The sequence below is a fragment of the Myotis myotis genome, unplaced genomic scaffold (genome assembly GCF_014108235.1).
Source record: "Myotis myotis isolate mMyoMyo1 unplaced genomic scaffold, mMyoMyo1.p scaffold_m19_p_36, whole genome shotgun sequence".
Lineage (NCBI taxonomy): Eukaryota > Metazoa > Chordata > Mammalia > Chiroptera > Vespertilionidae > Myotis > Myotis myotis.
This window is the reverse complement of record NW_023416342.1, coordinates 2,056,811-2,070,644: the sequence shown is the minus strand read 5'-3', so window position 1 is coordinate 2,070,644 and position 13,834 is coordinate 2,056,811. Positions and strand designations below refer to the sequence as shown.

At 59.2% G+C, this 13,834-nt stretch overlaps 1 protein-coding gene across 31 annotated transcripts in view; it reads left to right on the top strand.

Annotated features, from left to right (window-relative positions):
- Positions 1 to 13,834, top strand: part of ANK2 (ankyrin 2) — a 337,929-nt gene that overhangs the window by 221,044 nt on the left and 103,051 nt on the right. For 26 of the 31 annotated variants that reach the window (XM_036303240.1, XM_036303241.1, XM_036303242.1 and 23 more), the window contains 6 exons: positions 2,737 to 2,835; positions 4,009 to 4,194; positions 5,056 to 5,079; positions 8,358 to 8,456; positions 12,652 to 12,750; positions 13,494 to 13,592. In XM_036303240.1, coding sequence (XP_036159133.1) covers positions 2,737 to 2,835; positions 4,009 to 4,194; positions 5,056 to 5,079; positions 8,358 to 8,456; positions 12,652 to 12,750; positions 13,494 to 13,592 — 606 coding nt within the window. The remainder of the gene's footprint in view (positions 1 to 2,736; positions 2,836 to 4,008; positions 4,195 to 5,055; positions 5,080 to 8,357; positions 8,457 to 12,651; positions 12,751 to 13,493; positions 13,593 to 13,834) is intronic. The other 5 variants (XM_036303238.1, XM_036303265.1, XM_036303262.1 and 2 more) reach the window with 1 other exon arrangement.

Below are 13,834 nucleotides of genomic sequence, written 5' to 3'. Positions count from 1 at the left end.
AGCCCGCAGTCCCCCCAGCCCGCAGCCCACCAGCTCGCAGTCCCCCAACCCGCAGCCCACCAGCCCGCAGTCCCCCCAGCCCGCAGTCCCCCCAGCCCGCAGTCCCCCCAGCCCGCAGCCCACCAGCTCGCAGTGCCCCAGCCCGCAGTCGCCCCAGCCCGCAGTCCCCCCAGCCCAGTCCACCACCCCGCAGCTCACCAGCCCTCAGTCCCCCCCAGCCCGCAGTCCCCCCCAGCCCGCAGTCCCCCCAGCCCACAGTCCCCCCAGCCGCAGCCCACCAGCCGCAGTCCCCCCAGCCCGCAGGCCCACCAGCTCGCAGTGTCCCCAGCCCGCAGTCCCCCCAGCCCGCAGCCCACCAGCTCGCAGTGCCCCAGCCCGCAGTCCCACCCAAGCCCACAGTCCCCCCAGCCCGCCAGTCCCCCCAGCCCGCAGTCCCCCCAGCCCGCAGCCCACCAGCTCGCAGTGCCCCCAGCCCGAAGTCCCCCCAGCCCGCAGTGCCCCCAGCCCACAGTGCCCCCAGCCCGCAGTCCCCCCAGCCTGCAGTCCCCCCCAGCCCGCAGTCCCCTCAGCCCGCAGTCCCCCCAGCCCGCAGTCCCCCCAGCCCGCTCAGCCCCCCAGCCTGCTGAGCAGTTCTGCTTGGGAAAACCTGAACCTGACACTGACCTTCCTGCGAGAAGCAGGCCTCTGAGGAGGGAATTCTCCTGCGAGGTCCGCCCGGCTCTGCAGTGCCCCTTTCCTGTGGAACTGGGGTGTCACTGGTCCTACGGGGCCAGCGGCAGGTGGAAACTTGCAGAGATTTGCACTGTGTTTCACACTCTCCCACTGAGGTCGCCTCATCTAAGGAAATGCACACAAGGACCCACTTCACTCACCCTTCTCACCCATGGCAAATGCGACGAAGACGGGTAATGGGCAGTGAGCCCCCCCATCTGTGCAGTCAGACGGCACGACTTAGCTGGGTGCTCACACGTTGCCCATGAATTGCAGCTTTCTGTGCCCTCTGTCTTGGCAAGAGGTCTTTGAATTATTTTTAAAACATGTTTAGCCCTGAAAAAATGTTTTTCCAAATTATTTCTGGTGTCTGGCCGGTGTTGCTCAGTGGCTGAGCATTGACCTACGAACCAGGAGGTCACGGTTTGATTCCTGGTCAGGGCACATGCCCAGGTTTGGGGCTCAATTATTTCTCATCATTGATGTTTCTCTCTCTCTGAAATCAATTTAAAGATATATATACAGTGGGGCCTTGACTTACGAGTGTCCCGACTAACGAGCTTTTTCGGATACCAGCTGTCTCTCGGCCGTTTTTTTGCATTGAGTTGACAGAGTAATTTGAGTTAACGAGCTCCTTAACGAGCTCGGTCTCGGAACGAATTAAACTCGTAAGTCAAGGCCCCACTGTATATACATACTAGAGGCCTGGTGCACGAATTCATGCACCAGTGGGGTCCCTCGGCCTGGCCTGCAGGATGGGGCTGAAACCAGCTCTCCGACATCCCCTGAGGGAACTCAGATTGCGAGAGGGACGCAGGCCAGGCCAAAGGAACCCACCGGTGCACGATCAGGACCTGGGAGGGACGCAGGAGGTTGGCCAGCCTGGGAGGGACCATGGGAGGGCTCCAGGGTGTGTCTGGCCCGTCACACTCGGCCCCGATTGGCTGGACCCCAACAGCAAGCTAACTTACTGGTTGGAGCGTCTGCCCCCTGGTGGTCACTGCACGTCATAGTGAGCAGTTGAGCGGCCTTAGCATATCATTAGCATATTATGCTTTGATTGGTTGAATGGGCGACTGGAGGACCAGACACGTAGCATATTATGCTTTTATTATATAGGATATATAATTTTTAAACCTCTCCCGAGGATATTTTTCCATTGATTTTTAGGGAGAGTAGAACAGAGAGGGAAAGACAGAGAGAAATATTGATGAGAGAAGCACATCGATTGGTTGCCTCCTGCACACGCCCCCGACCAGAGCCTGCGCTGGAGAGGAGCCTGCAACCGAGGTGCGTACCCTTGACCAGAACCGAACCCAGAACTCTTCGGTCCCCAGGCCGACGCTATCCACTGAGAAAAACTGGCCGGGGCAATGAAAACATATTCTTTAAAAAAGATGCTTTCGCGCATTGGCTCCGACCCATCTTCAGCAATAACTGTGTACATTGAAGATCATGGTGGTCTGTTTAAATAGCTACGCACTGATAAATAATACAGAAGCTAGTGTATAAATACTATTTCATATACAGGGTGTCCCAGAAACATGTCTACACACTTTAACAGCTGATGGATCCACTGATGTTTCTTTCCAGCCAGACTAAGCTTTAAACAAAGGAAATTCAGCCTAAGATGAAAACCCCGTTGAGGTGCAAACGCTGCCTTTGTAATTGTGCGAAGCGTGTCTACATTCTGGGGGGACACCCTGTGTTTGCCACGGGGTGAGAATTCTGTGTGTTAGGAACATGCAGATACTCAGATGCTCACTGTCTCTGGTTTAACCAGTGTGGAGATGAGGCAGGCCTCCCTGGACCAACATGAAGACAGGGACCGAGGACGCGTTTCCCCATGTCCTTGCTCCTGGTCCTCAGGGCCTGGGTGTGGGCTGCGCTGGCCCTGCGCCTGGCAGCTCCATGGCAGGGACACGTCTGCTCGCCCACGAGAGGGGCGGCTCCTCCTCCCTTGGCTGTGCTCCTGCCCGCTCCCCGGTCAGGAATGACCGTCCGCGTGTTGTCCTGTGTCCCCAGAACGGCTTCACGCCCCTGTACATGGCTGCCCAGGAGAACCACATCGAGGTCGTGAAGTACCTGCTGGAGAATGGCGCCAACCAGAGCACCGCCACCGAGGTGAGCCCGCCCACAGGCCTTCCTGTCCACGCTGTGCGGGCAGCGAGGCCGCCGGGACCCGCAGCCGTGGCCGTGAGGGAGGACCCCGCACGCGGCTCGGCGAGCAGGGCCCTGATTGGGGGCCTGACACTTTGTTCTCCGTGACGTGACGCTTCCCCGGCTGCTCTTCCCTCCTCCCCAGCCTCCCCGGGTGCCCTGTGACTCCACACGCAGGCTGGGTGTTTCCTCTCTCAGTGCTGCGTGCGTCACTCCTCCCCGTTAAGAAACAGGTTGGCTTCACATTCCGTGCTTCCTGTGCTGGTGCACACGGAACAGGACACACTGGATGAGAACCATTTCCACAGACACGACAGCGACTGTCAACCGGCAGGCTGAGAATTTTTAAAATATGTCAGACCGACCTGTTTCCCTGAGATCGTCAAATTTTAAAAACGACAACAGCCAGCACACACTATCCATCAGTGTGACTGAGTCCAAAATATGCCTGTTTTTGTTGGTCAGATTGGCCAAAAAAATAATACACCTTTGGGTGTGCCACCGAGTATCAGGGCCATGAGATGGGCTCCGTTAGGATAGAAAACGTGCTTCATGCAAACGGAACCAAAGGAAAGCTGGGGCAGCCCCACTGGGCTCAGACATGACAGACGGTAACACAGAGACGGACAGAGGCAGGGCCGGGTTTGCGTCCTGACGGCAGGCGTCACCCGCAAGGCGGTGGGACATTTGTGACATTCAGGACCCCAACACGGGAGCCCCTGAATGTATACTGATGTCAGAGAGGGAGGGAGAGGAAGAGAGACATCAGTGGTGAGAGAGAAACATGGATCGGCTGCCTCCTGCACGCCCCACACTGGGGATCGAGCCCGCAACCCGGGCACATGCCCTGACGGGGAATCGAACCCTGACCTCCTGGTTCCTAGGCCGACGCTCAACCACTGAGCCACGCCGGCCGGACTGTAAAGCAAATATTGGCGGCCCTAAAGGGAGACACTGACAGCGCAGTGCTAGTGGGGGCTCCCCGCTACGGCAACGAGGCAAGGGCCTGGCTCTCACCTCCAGTCTCTGAGGCACGTTCGCCCCACTGCTCGTTGCTCTGCTGTCCACCTAGCTGCTGCTCCCCCGCCCCCCGCCCCCGCTTCCCGAAGCTCAGGCCACCTCTGTCCGCGTCCGCAGGACGGCTTCACGCCGCTGGCGGTGGCGCTGCAGCAGGGCCACAACCAGGCGGTGGCCGTGCTCCTGGAGAACGACACCAAGGGCAAGGTGCGGCTGCCCGCCCTGCACATCGCCGCCCGCAAGGACGACACCAAGTCCGCGGCGCTGCTGCTGCAGAACGACCACAACGCGGACGTGCAGTCCAAGGTAAGGCCCCGGGTCCTGGCCGCGGGCTCCCACTGCCTCTGTCCCAGGCCAGGCCCCGCGGGCTCCCACTGCCTCTGTCCCAGGCCAGGCCCCGCGGGCTCCCACTGCCTCTGTCCCAGGCCAGGCCCCGCGGGCTCCCACTGCCTCTGTCCCAGGCCAGGCCCCGCGGGCTCCCACTGCCTCTGTCCCAGGCCAGGCCCCGCGGGCTCCCACTGCCTCTGTCCCAGGCCAGGCCCCGCGGGCTCCCACTGCCTCTGTCCCAGGCCAGGCCCCGCGGGCTCCTGGCCGCGGGCTCCGGATGGAGAGCAGTGGGCCCCGTGTAACAGGCGCTCTGCTCGTCTAAAGGGATCACTGACTTTCGGGGGGTTTGGGAAGGAAGGGGACTGTCAGGTACCATAACAGAAAAGTTAAAGATAATCTTTTGTAGCCCTGGCCGGTTTGGCTCAGTGGATAGAGCATCGGCCCTCGGACTGAAGGGTCCCAGGTTCGATTCCGGTCAAGGGCACGCACCTCAGTTCCCCGGCCCTGGTCGGGGTGCGTGCTGGAGGCAACCAATCAATGTGTCTCTCTCACATCGATGTTTTTCTCTGTCTCTCCTTCTCCCTTCCTCTCTCAAAATCAATGGAAAAATACCCTCAGGTGAGGATTAACAAAAAAAGTAAATAAAAAAAATGTTTTTTAAAAGATGAGGTTCAGCTTTTTAGAAAGTTGCCTAATTTTTCCATTTCTAGTAAAAAAGAATAGAAACAGAAAGATGAGCGCGTGTCGCATGCTGGGCCAGCGGGCCGGCTCCGCGCGGACTGTCTCCTAATTCGCAGTGCGCTAACATCTCCCCTCTTTCCCCCACACCCACCGCTTCAGATGATGGTGAATAGGACGACTGAGGTACGGTACCAGCTTATGCCAACATACGCCTTGTTTTTATTTATTTTTCAGTTTTTGCCCAGTTAGAATAAATGCTCACTAACTTCACTAATGATGGTACTTCCCTTATTAGGAAATTGATTTGGAAACGTTTCCCATAATCAAGGGAGCGGGTAATTCCAGACAATGAATGTCGCATATGTCTGAAGCGATATTTACCCAGGGAACGTGTGGAATGGCCCGTGAGCGTGGAGCGTGGAGCCAAACCCCGTCTTAAAGCAGGTCCCTCTGGGGCTTGGCTGCTTTGCCGACAAGCTGTGCCCTCTGGACGAGGGTCCCCAGGCCGGAGCTTAGACGGTGACCTGGGAGGAGGTGTGCTGCCCGCCTTGTCCCGTCTCTAAGCACAGGTGCCCTCCCGATGGGCTTTTCCCACAGTGTCCTTCATCAGTGATGACACTGACCGTGCCCTGAGAGAGCACGTGCCTTGTAACGCTGTCTCAGTGCTTGTCACGCGGCCGCCTATTTCCACAGAGCACAGGCGGTCCCAGCCCTCAGCACAGCGTCAGGTCAGAGGCCTCAGTGTAGTGCGTGTATGTATGCATGTGTGTATGCATATGTGTATGCATGTGCGTGTGTGCGTGTGAGTGCACGTATGCATGTGTGTATGCATATGTGTGTGCGTGTGTGAGTGCACGTGTTTAGTGGCCTCTCCATGCCTGTGGCCGCCCACTGCCCGGAGGCCCTCGCAAGCACTGTTGAAAGTACATTAGAAGCAGGAACCTGCCCCCCTCCCCCGTCCAGGGACTCGTATATAGATTTTCACTCAGACGGGCCTCTGTCAAGCGCTGGGCTGGAGACCAGCCTCCACACACAGTGTTACTGGGAGTCGTGTGTCTAGCGCAGGGGTGGGCAAACTTTCTGACTCGAGGGCCACAATGGGCTCTTAAACTGGACCGGAGGGCCGGGACAAAAGCATGGATGGAGTGTTTGTGTGAACTAATATAAATTCAAAGTAAACATCATTACATAGAAGGGTACGGTCTTTTTTGTTTTTTAGTTTTATTCATTTCAAACGGGCCGTAGTTTGCCCACGGCTGGTCTAGACCCAGCTCCTTGCTTATCAACCACACGACCTATGGAGACGTAAATAAACTTGGGTTATCCTACCCTTCCTCCTGTTCCATCTGTGTGCATGGAACTCAGGGCAGAGATTGAAAAACACAAAAACCAAAACACACGGGCCCGCCTGCTTGGCGAGGGGCTCAGAGGGAGCTGCCCGGATCGCCGTCTTAATTACGGGTTTAACGCCTCTCACTGTTGAGGTGACTTGGTGGTTGAGATGCATTTCTGAAGCTGCCCTGCTCCACGCGTGTGCTGGATGCGCCATTTGGGAAGGCTCGCACTGAGGCAGAAAGGGTCTGTGAGGACACGGAGTCTCGGGGGGCGTTTTCCTGGGCGACTGCGGGCGCGGAGCCCCCCCCCCGCCCCCCCCCCCCCCCCCCCCCGGCCGCAGGCAGGCGCCACCGCGCCAGGGAGGCCACCTCGGACAGTACGCCCGTTTAATTTTGCAAATGAGAAGAATAATGTTTGAAGAAGTTGGAAAAGATCCAGCAGCGATAGCTCTGTTTTGCTGTGATTCCATTGTAACTGGAATAACAGACACGCACTCGGGATGCTGTCGGGTGGCAGGATCTGTGAAGGTAAACGTGGAAAACATACGCCCATCATTCCTTCAGCAGTAAGCGCTGGGCATTTTATAAATCTCAGCCAGGTTGCAGACTGATTCTTCCCTCTGTTTTGACATGAATGTTTGGCCTCAAGTAGCCACAGAATAGCGACGTCCTGACCGCTGTGGGGTGTGGATGCAGAGCGACTGCTGCTCTTGGTGTCCTGCTTCTCTGCGTCAGGAATCATGTGCGTTTGTGTGGCCGGCGCACAGGGATCCCTGCCCTGAGGGTCTAGGGCAGCCGTGGGCAAACTACAGCCCGCAGGCCAGATCCGGCCCGTTTGAAATGAATAAAACAAAAAAAAAAGAAAGACTGTACCCTTTTATGTAATGATGTTTACTTTGAATTTATATTAGTTCACACAAACACTCCATCCATGCTTTTGTTCCGGCCCTCCGGTCCAGTTTAAGAACCCATTGTGGCCCTCGAGTCAAAAAGTTTGCCCACCCCTGGGCTAGGGCCTGATCTGGGTTCAAAAGGCAAAGTCTGTAGTCAAATGCCCGAAAAGTGACAGCCAGGATTCAGGTGACATTTCTTAAATACAGTGCTCTCCACACCAAGTTCATTTCACCTGAGACAGACAATGCTAGGCCACCTCACACCCAGGGACCGAGACCAGGCTACGGGACAGCCTGGATTGCTTCTGTAATCCTTTATTAAGTAATGAAGTTACTGAAACGAGAGCAAGGATAAATAGCGCTTTGCGGACTTTAATAACAGAAACTGCTATGCTGCTTCTGTGAAAATGGCAAACCTTTCTAATTTTTCATCAGAAAAGAAATGAAAATGTACTTTCCTTCCATTTAAGAGCTTAAGACATTTTAAAAAAAACGTTCTGACAGTAACAGGTCTCTAATGCCCGTGTAGCTGATTTAACCTGCTTATTGTATTTTATATACATCTTAGCTTATTGATCAAGTTTGGTTTAAGTAACATTCGAAATTAGGTTCAGTTGAACTTTTAATTTTATATTCACGTTGACAGCAAGGGTGTTGCTTAACTTTTGTGTGTTTTTTATTTCAAACTTTTCCCTTATAACCACGCGGTCTGACTGCCCCGCGTTAGGGCGAGCGGCCAGGACGTGTCGCCCCGAGAGTGACCACGTCCTCGCAGCGTCCGCACGCCAACCCCTGCTGTCCATCCGTTTCTTAAGAAACATTCGTTTTGAGTTCTTCTCTGGGGAAAAGATTTTAAGCTCCTAACTGTTATTCCCGTGGCTAACACCTTATGCTGTTGAGTCATCGTTTTTCTCTAAAGCTAAAGGGACTCCAGAACCTGGTTTTGTGCAGATGGCAAATCTCCCAGGGGACTGTGACGGTAATTAGAAATAACACCAAGGATGTGGGGGCTCACCGCCCCCTTAGAGACGTGGTTATCCCCTCCAAGCGCTGACAGGAGCCTGGGGCAGCGCCCGTGGCCTGGGCTGAACTGCGGTCACCAGCTAGACAGCCACCCTCGGTGTTTTTTTGTTTTGTTTTCTTTTTCTTTTTTAACCACGTGGTTCTCCTCATGCTCCTGCGACGGCACACGGGGGGGACGGCCTGACCGACTGTGCTTCTCTCTGCTCCCCAGAGCGGCTTCACGCCCCTGCACATCGCCGCCCACTACGGCAACGTCAACGTGGCCACCCTCCTGCTCAACCGGGGAGCCGCCGTGGACTTCACCGCCCGGGTAAGGACAGGGCCGGTCCCCTGCACTGGCTTTGGGGTCCCAGGGAGGGCCCGTCCCTCTCTCTCACCCCCATCTGTGCCCGCGGTGGCTCAGGGTCCCAGGGAGGGCCCATCCCTCTCTCTCACCCCCATCTGTGCCCGTGGTGGCTCAGGGTCCCAGGGAGGGCCCGTCCCTCTCTCTCACCCCCATCTGTGCCCGCGGTGGCTCAGGGTCCCAGGGAGGGCCCGTCCCTCTCTCTCACCCCCATCTGTGCCCGCGGTGGCTCAGGGTCCCAGGGAGGGCCCATCCCTCTCACCCCCATCTGTGCCCACGGTGGCTCAGGGAGGGCCCGTCCCTCTCTCTCACCCCCATATCTGTCCAGAGATACGAGATTTTCCTTCCTTCCTTCAAATCTCAAAGTCCTCCCAACCCAACCCGTGAAAAATAAGGACGGCGCCCCCACCCGCACAGGCCGCTGCAGGTCAGGGAGCGCGAGTGCTGGCGTCAGGGTGAGCGGTCAGACGCCGAGCTCTCGCGTGGGCCGGGGAGCAGCTGCCCGTCAGTAGATAACTGCCCTGTTGCAGTGTGAGGTGTAGAGCGTGTAGTGCCTGTTTGCACCGTCTCCACGGGCCCGCCGGGCACACGGTGTGGCAGGGATTGTCTAACAAACGGAGACTGTGCTGAGGTGGCGTCTCCCTGGGACGTGTGGAAACGCCACGTCGAGCTGTGGGTTCCAGGGAATGCTGTCACTGGGATCCCCTCCCGTGACCGTCACACTCAGTGTAACAGGGAAGGGGCGGCGGCTCCCGCGCACACGCGGAGGGGAGCGCCACGGCGCACTCGCACCGTCGGAGCGCGAAGCGTGAGCCGAGGTGGACGGGAGCTGTCAGACGAGGGATGGACGGGCTGGGCTCTGCGTGCTGGGTGGAGCGAGCGGCAGGGACCAGGACGGGCGTTTCCCCTCGGGAGCTGAGTGTCCCCCGGGGAACGCAGGCTCAGAGACGCGGGCTGCTCTCATACGGGCGGACACAGCGCGCAGGCAGGAGCCACGGCGCCAGGTCAGGTGGGCAACCCCGAGCGGCCTCCTAGGAAAACCGTCGCCTTAACCGCCACCCGTCTGCGCTGCAGTGACAGCAGCTAAGGGAGAGGAGGCAGAGCGCTTCCCACGGGTTCCAGGACACGCCACACGGCACCGCACGGGACGCGCCGGGAATTCAGGGAGCCGGGTTGCAGCAGGAAGTAAAGCGGGACCCAGTGTGGCCAGAGGGTCGGCCCGGGCCCGGGAGCCGCAGAGCCAGGAACCTGTCACCACAGGCACGTGCTCCCACAGCCAGACGACGGGTGTGCGCGGGGGTCCCCAGTGGCGGACACAGATCAGAGCGGCTGGGGTTAGAGCGGGGGGGGGGGGGGGGGCGGGCGGGGAGAGGGGAGAGAGGCCTGTTCCCTCTGTGCACAGCCAGGGGCAGGTGGGAATCGGGTGCCACGCGCCAGGCGAGCAGCCTTCCTGGTGGGCGCGAGGCACAGAAACAGCAGGTGTGCAGGGTAAACACCTGAGGGAGAAGCAGAGCCATGGCCTGAAACTAGCGACCTCAGTAGGGAGGATGCTGGGGAGAGATTCGGGGGGTCAAGAGGAAGGAAAGCTCGAGATGGGGGACAGAAGAAACCCTGCCCATTGTTAGAGGCAGGCCGGCGAGGGACAGGTGTTCAAGGCGACGAGACCAGGCTCGGAGTCCCCAGAGCAGTTCAGTGACGACCACGTAGAGATCGAGAGGACTGTTCCTTCTTACAGACCTTCGTTGTTGGGAGTATTACACGTGTCCCCTTTCTCCCCCATGGGCCCCCTCTAGCCCGCCCCGCCCCACCCCAGGCCTTCACCCACTATGTCTGTGACTGTGGGCGATGCAGACACTCCCCTCCCCCGCCTTCCCTCTGAGGCTCCAGTCGGCTCCTGCTTCTGTATCCTGGGTCTGTGTCCGTGTGAGGAGGTAGAGGAGCACAAACAAGGAAGCCCAGGAGGCCCCACCGGAAGCTCAGGGGACAGAGGGCAGCTCAGACCAAAGGCGGCGGAGGAGACTGACCAGGAGGAGAAGGCAGGTGGGGGCAGTCGCCGGAAGTCTGTGCAGAAGGCAGAGCGGAACGGAGGCCTTTCAAGGAGAAGCCTCCGGGGAAGGAGCCTGGAGTTCTAGAACGCCAAGTGAGGGCTGCCCTGAACGCACTGGGGAGAAGTAACCCCGGGGCAGGTGGGGTACAGACAACGATTTAAGCCACAGAGAATCAACCTGTCAGAATCCTCACAAGAATATGTCAACAAATATGGGGAAAACCCAAGAGCCTGCGGGTTAGCAAGGTTCAGTACACATCCGTCTTCGGGAAAGGAACCCCAAGGGGTGCACGACTGCAGGTCCATCACCCCAATTCCCCACGCGGGCGGAGGGAGGCTCACACGGAGTGGGAGGAGCTGGCGGTGCCAGGGGATTCGGAAAAGAGAGAGGCACTCGGACCTGGCGGCCAGCGTTCCCGGATGCTGGGCGCTGCGAGGAGCGTGTCCATGGGAAGCGGCGGCCGCTCTGAAGGCAGGGCGCCCAGCGCTGACCGTCCTATCGCGTCAGCTGCCCCGGGAGCAGGGCCACGGTCAGCACGGGCCACGGTCAGCACGGGCCACGGTCAGCACAGGCCACGGACGCAGGACGGTTTCCTGTCGGCAGGGCTTCAGACTCTGTTCAGTCTGCGCACAGAGCACGCGTGCCACACGGAAAACGGAGAGACTCGAGGGAGGAGCGGGTTTTGGCGGAAGAGAGAGTCACTGAAGCTCTGCAGGCGACACCATCTGAGGCCGAAGGAGCCACAATGCGAAACGGCTTCTGAAAGTGAAGGAGGAAAGTGGCCAAGCAGGACGCGTCTGACCAGCAGGAAGAAGGGAGCCACGGCAGGAGAAGCGCACAACCTCAGCGCAGACGATGGAGACGCGAGGCTCTCGCTGACCTCGGCTCAGTCCTCAGGGCGAGTGCAGGCAGCAGCCAGCGAGTCAGGGAGGCCGAGGCCGGAAGGACAGCCGGGGGACAATCAGGAAAGGTCACCGGGAGCCCAGACGGGCCACGGCGACCAAGGCCGAGACCAGGGTGGGAGGTCAGACAGTGGAGAGGCTGATGGGGAAGCTGGTTCGTTTTAACCGGGGGCTGGAGGAGGGCTGCGCGGAGGCCCCGGAGCACGAGAAAGGCAGGTCAGCCTGAGCACGGCCGGGGCAGGTGACACACGGACGCTGTCCTGCTCCAGACACCTGGTGAGGAGGCGGGGGCTTTGGAAAAGAGCGATGCCGGGAACGGAGGCAGCAGCAGAAGAGGAGGCCAAGCAGGCGGTGGAGGGGCTCACGGAAGAGCCACAGGCTGCGCAGGGTGGTGCGGATGGACACTGGGCGGCACCATTCCAGGTCCCCGGGCGTCAGAGCCGACTTAACGGCATGTCAGACACACGTGTGACAGAATAACCAAACGCAGGGTCAGAACATCTGCAGGATTACGACATACCAAGAGCCAAGTCCGATCCTTGCCCAGTGACGGCATGTGTTCGCCAGTGAAATAACACAGGTCCCGTCTGTGGGGTTTGTCCTCGGACGTCTCCTGCCCGGAAAGGGCGTTGCTTTCTGAGGGATCATCCGGGAGGCGTTGAGAACCGCCTTCAGCTGCTCGGGCTCTCGCGTGAGCACAGGAAACCCTCCGACCCAGGCTCGGTGGGTGGTGTAGGCTGGAGAGAGGACGGACTTGGACTCGGGCTCGGTCCCAGGTAGAACCAGACGTCGTGTTTCTGTTTCATAGACGTGCCCCCTTGACAGTCCGGGGCCCCTTCTGTGCAGATGTGTGGCTGGTGACTTAGTGACGCAGCCTTATTCCATTTTCATTCTCTTACTGTGGTGTTTTGTGGTTTGGGTGCTTTTGTTCCTTAAAAATGGAAGCTGTTGAGAAGTAGCAGCTTTGGGTCAGGTTCTCCTCGGGCCGCCTCCCCATGCCCTGTGACAGGTGCTCCCGCGCCCACACCCACATACTCCCCGTGTCCACACCCACATACTCCCTGCGCCCACACCCGCGTGCTCCCACGCCCACACCCGCGTGCTCCCCGCGCCCACACCCGCGTGCTCCCCGCGCCCACACCGCGTGCTCCCCACGCCCACACCCGCGTGCTCCCCAGGCCCACACCGCATGCTCCGCCTCTCTCCCTGCAGAACGGGATCACCCCTCTGCACGTGGCCTCCAAACGGGGAAACACAAACATGGTGAAGCTCCTGCTGGACCGCGGAGGTCAGATCGACGCCAAAACCAGGGTGAGTGTCTGCCTTCTGCTTCCTGCCACCACGAGGTTCCATGTTGTCCAGCATTCGCCCCAACATGCCGGGCCCTGGACACGTGACAACGCGGGTTTTCTGGGACATGGCTTTCTGGGCTTTTATTTAAGCCTCAGACAATGTTTACGGGTTCCCGTGGCAACATGGAACTCCTGTTTCTCCTAAGTGCCCAGAAAGCAGAGCCCACCCCCAAGGAGGCGCCCCAGCCCCTGCTCAGGAGTTTTCTGGGAACGAAGATCGCGGTCAGACCCACTCATCTTGTTTGGGTGGGAGATGGAGCCGGAGAGTGGCTCTTCGGGCATCGTACAGGTCGAATGGCTTTTGCGTCTAAGGCGGCGGGTCCTCAGTCATTTCCCTTCGGGTGGTGCTGAGCCGCCCCAGCAGGCGCTCTGTGCTTGTGGAGAAGACAGCCGCTCTCCGTGCCCGACTCGGGGCGTCAGGGAGGGGGAGTGCCCTTTCTCTGTCCGTGCCCACCTTAAGTGAGTGCCGTTCTGAGTGTTTATGGACTGTCAGCAAACAGGCAGGAGAGCGGAGTAGGAGGCTGTCTCCGCACGGCCTCCTTCCCTAGAAACAGGAGGCCTGCGTACTGCTAAGCTAAGGCGGTTCGCTGACCTCTTACCCACCCGCGGAGCCGCCAGGACCGGGTCCAGGCACCGTGCTCCCCATGGGCGGTGCAGCTCGCTTTACAAGGACGGGAACTGAGGCCTGCCTGGCTCTTGCAGGACGGGCTGACACCGCTGCACTGCGCGGCCCGGAGCGGGCACGACCCGGCGGTGGAGCTGCTGCTGGAGAGGGGCGCGCCCCTGCTGGCCAGGACCAAGGTGAGTCTGCGCGGGCGGCCCCGGCGCCCCGACACGCCCCCGGCGCCCCGACACGCCCCCGGCGCCCCTATTCTCCCCGAAACAGAGCATCCGCAAGCACCTCTTAGTATCTATATGCGAGGAGTGGGGAACATACGTCAAACTTCTTCAATTACTTGAAATTGACACGCACGCAGGAAGATGCAGTGTGCACATGCCCGCAGGTTCTTCCTGTATTTCGCCTGCTCTCCCTGCTGCAGACG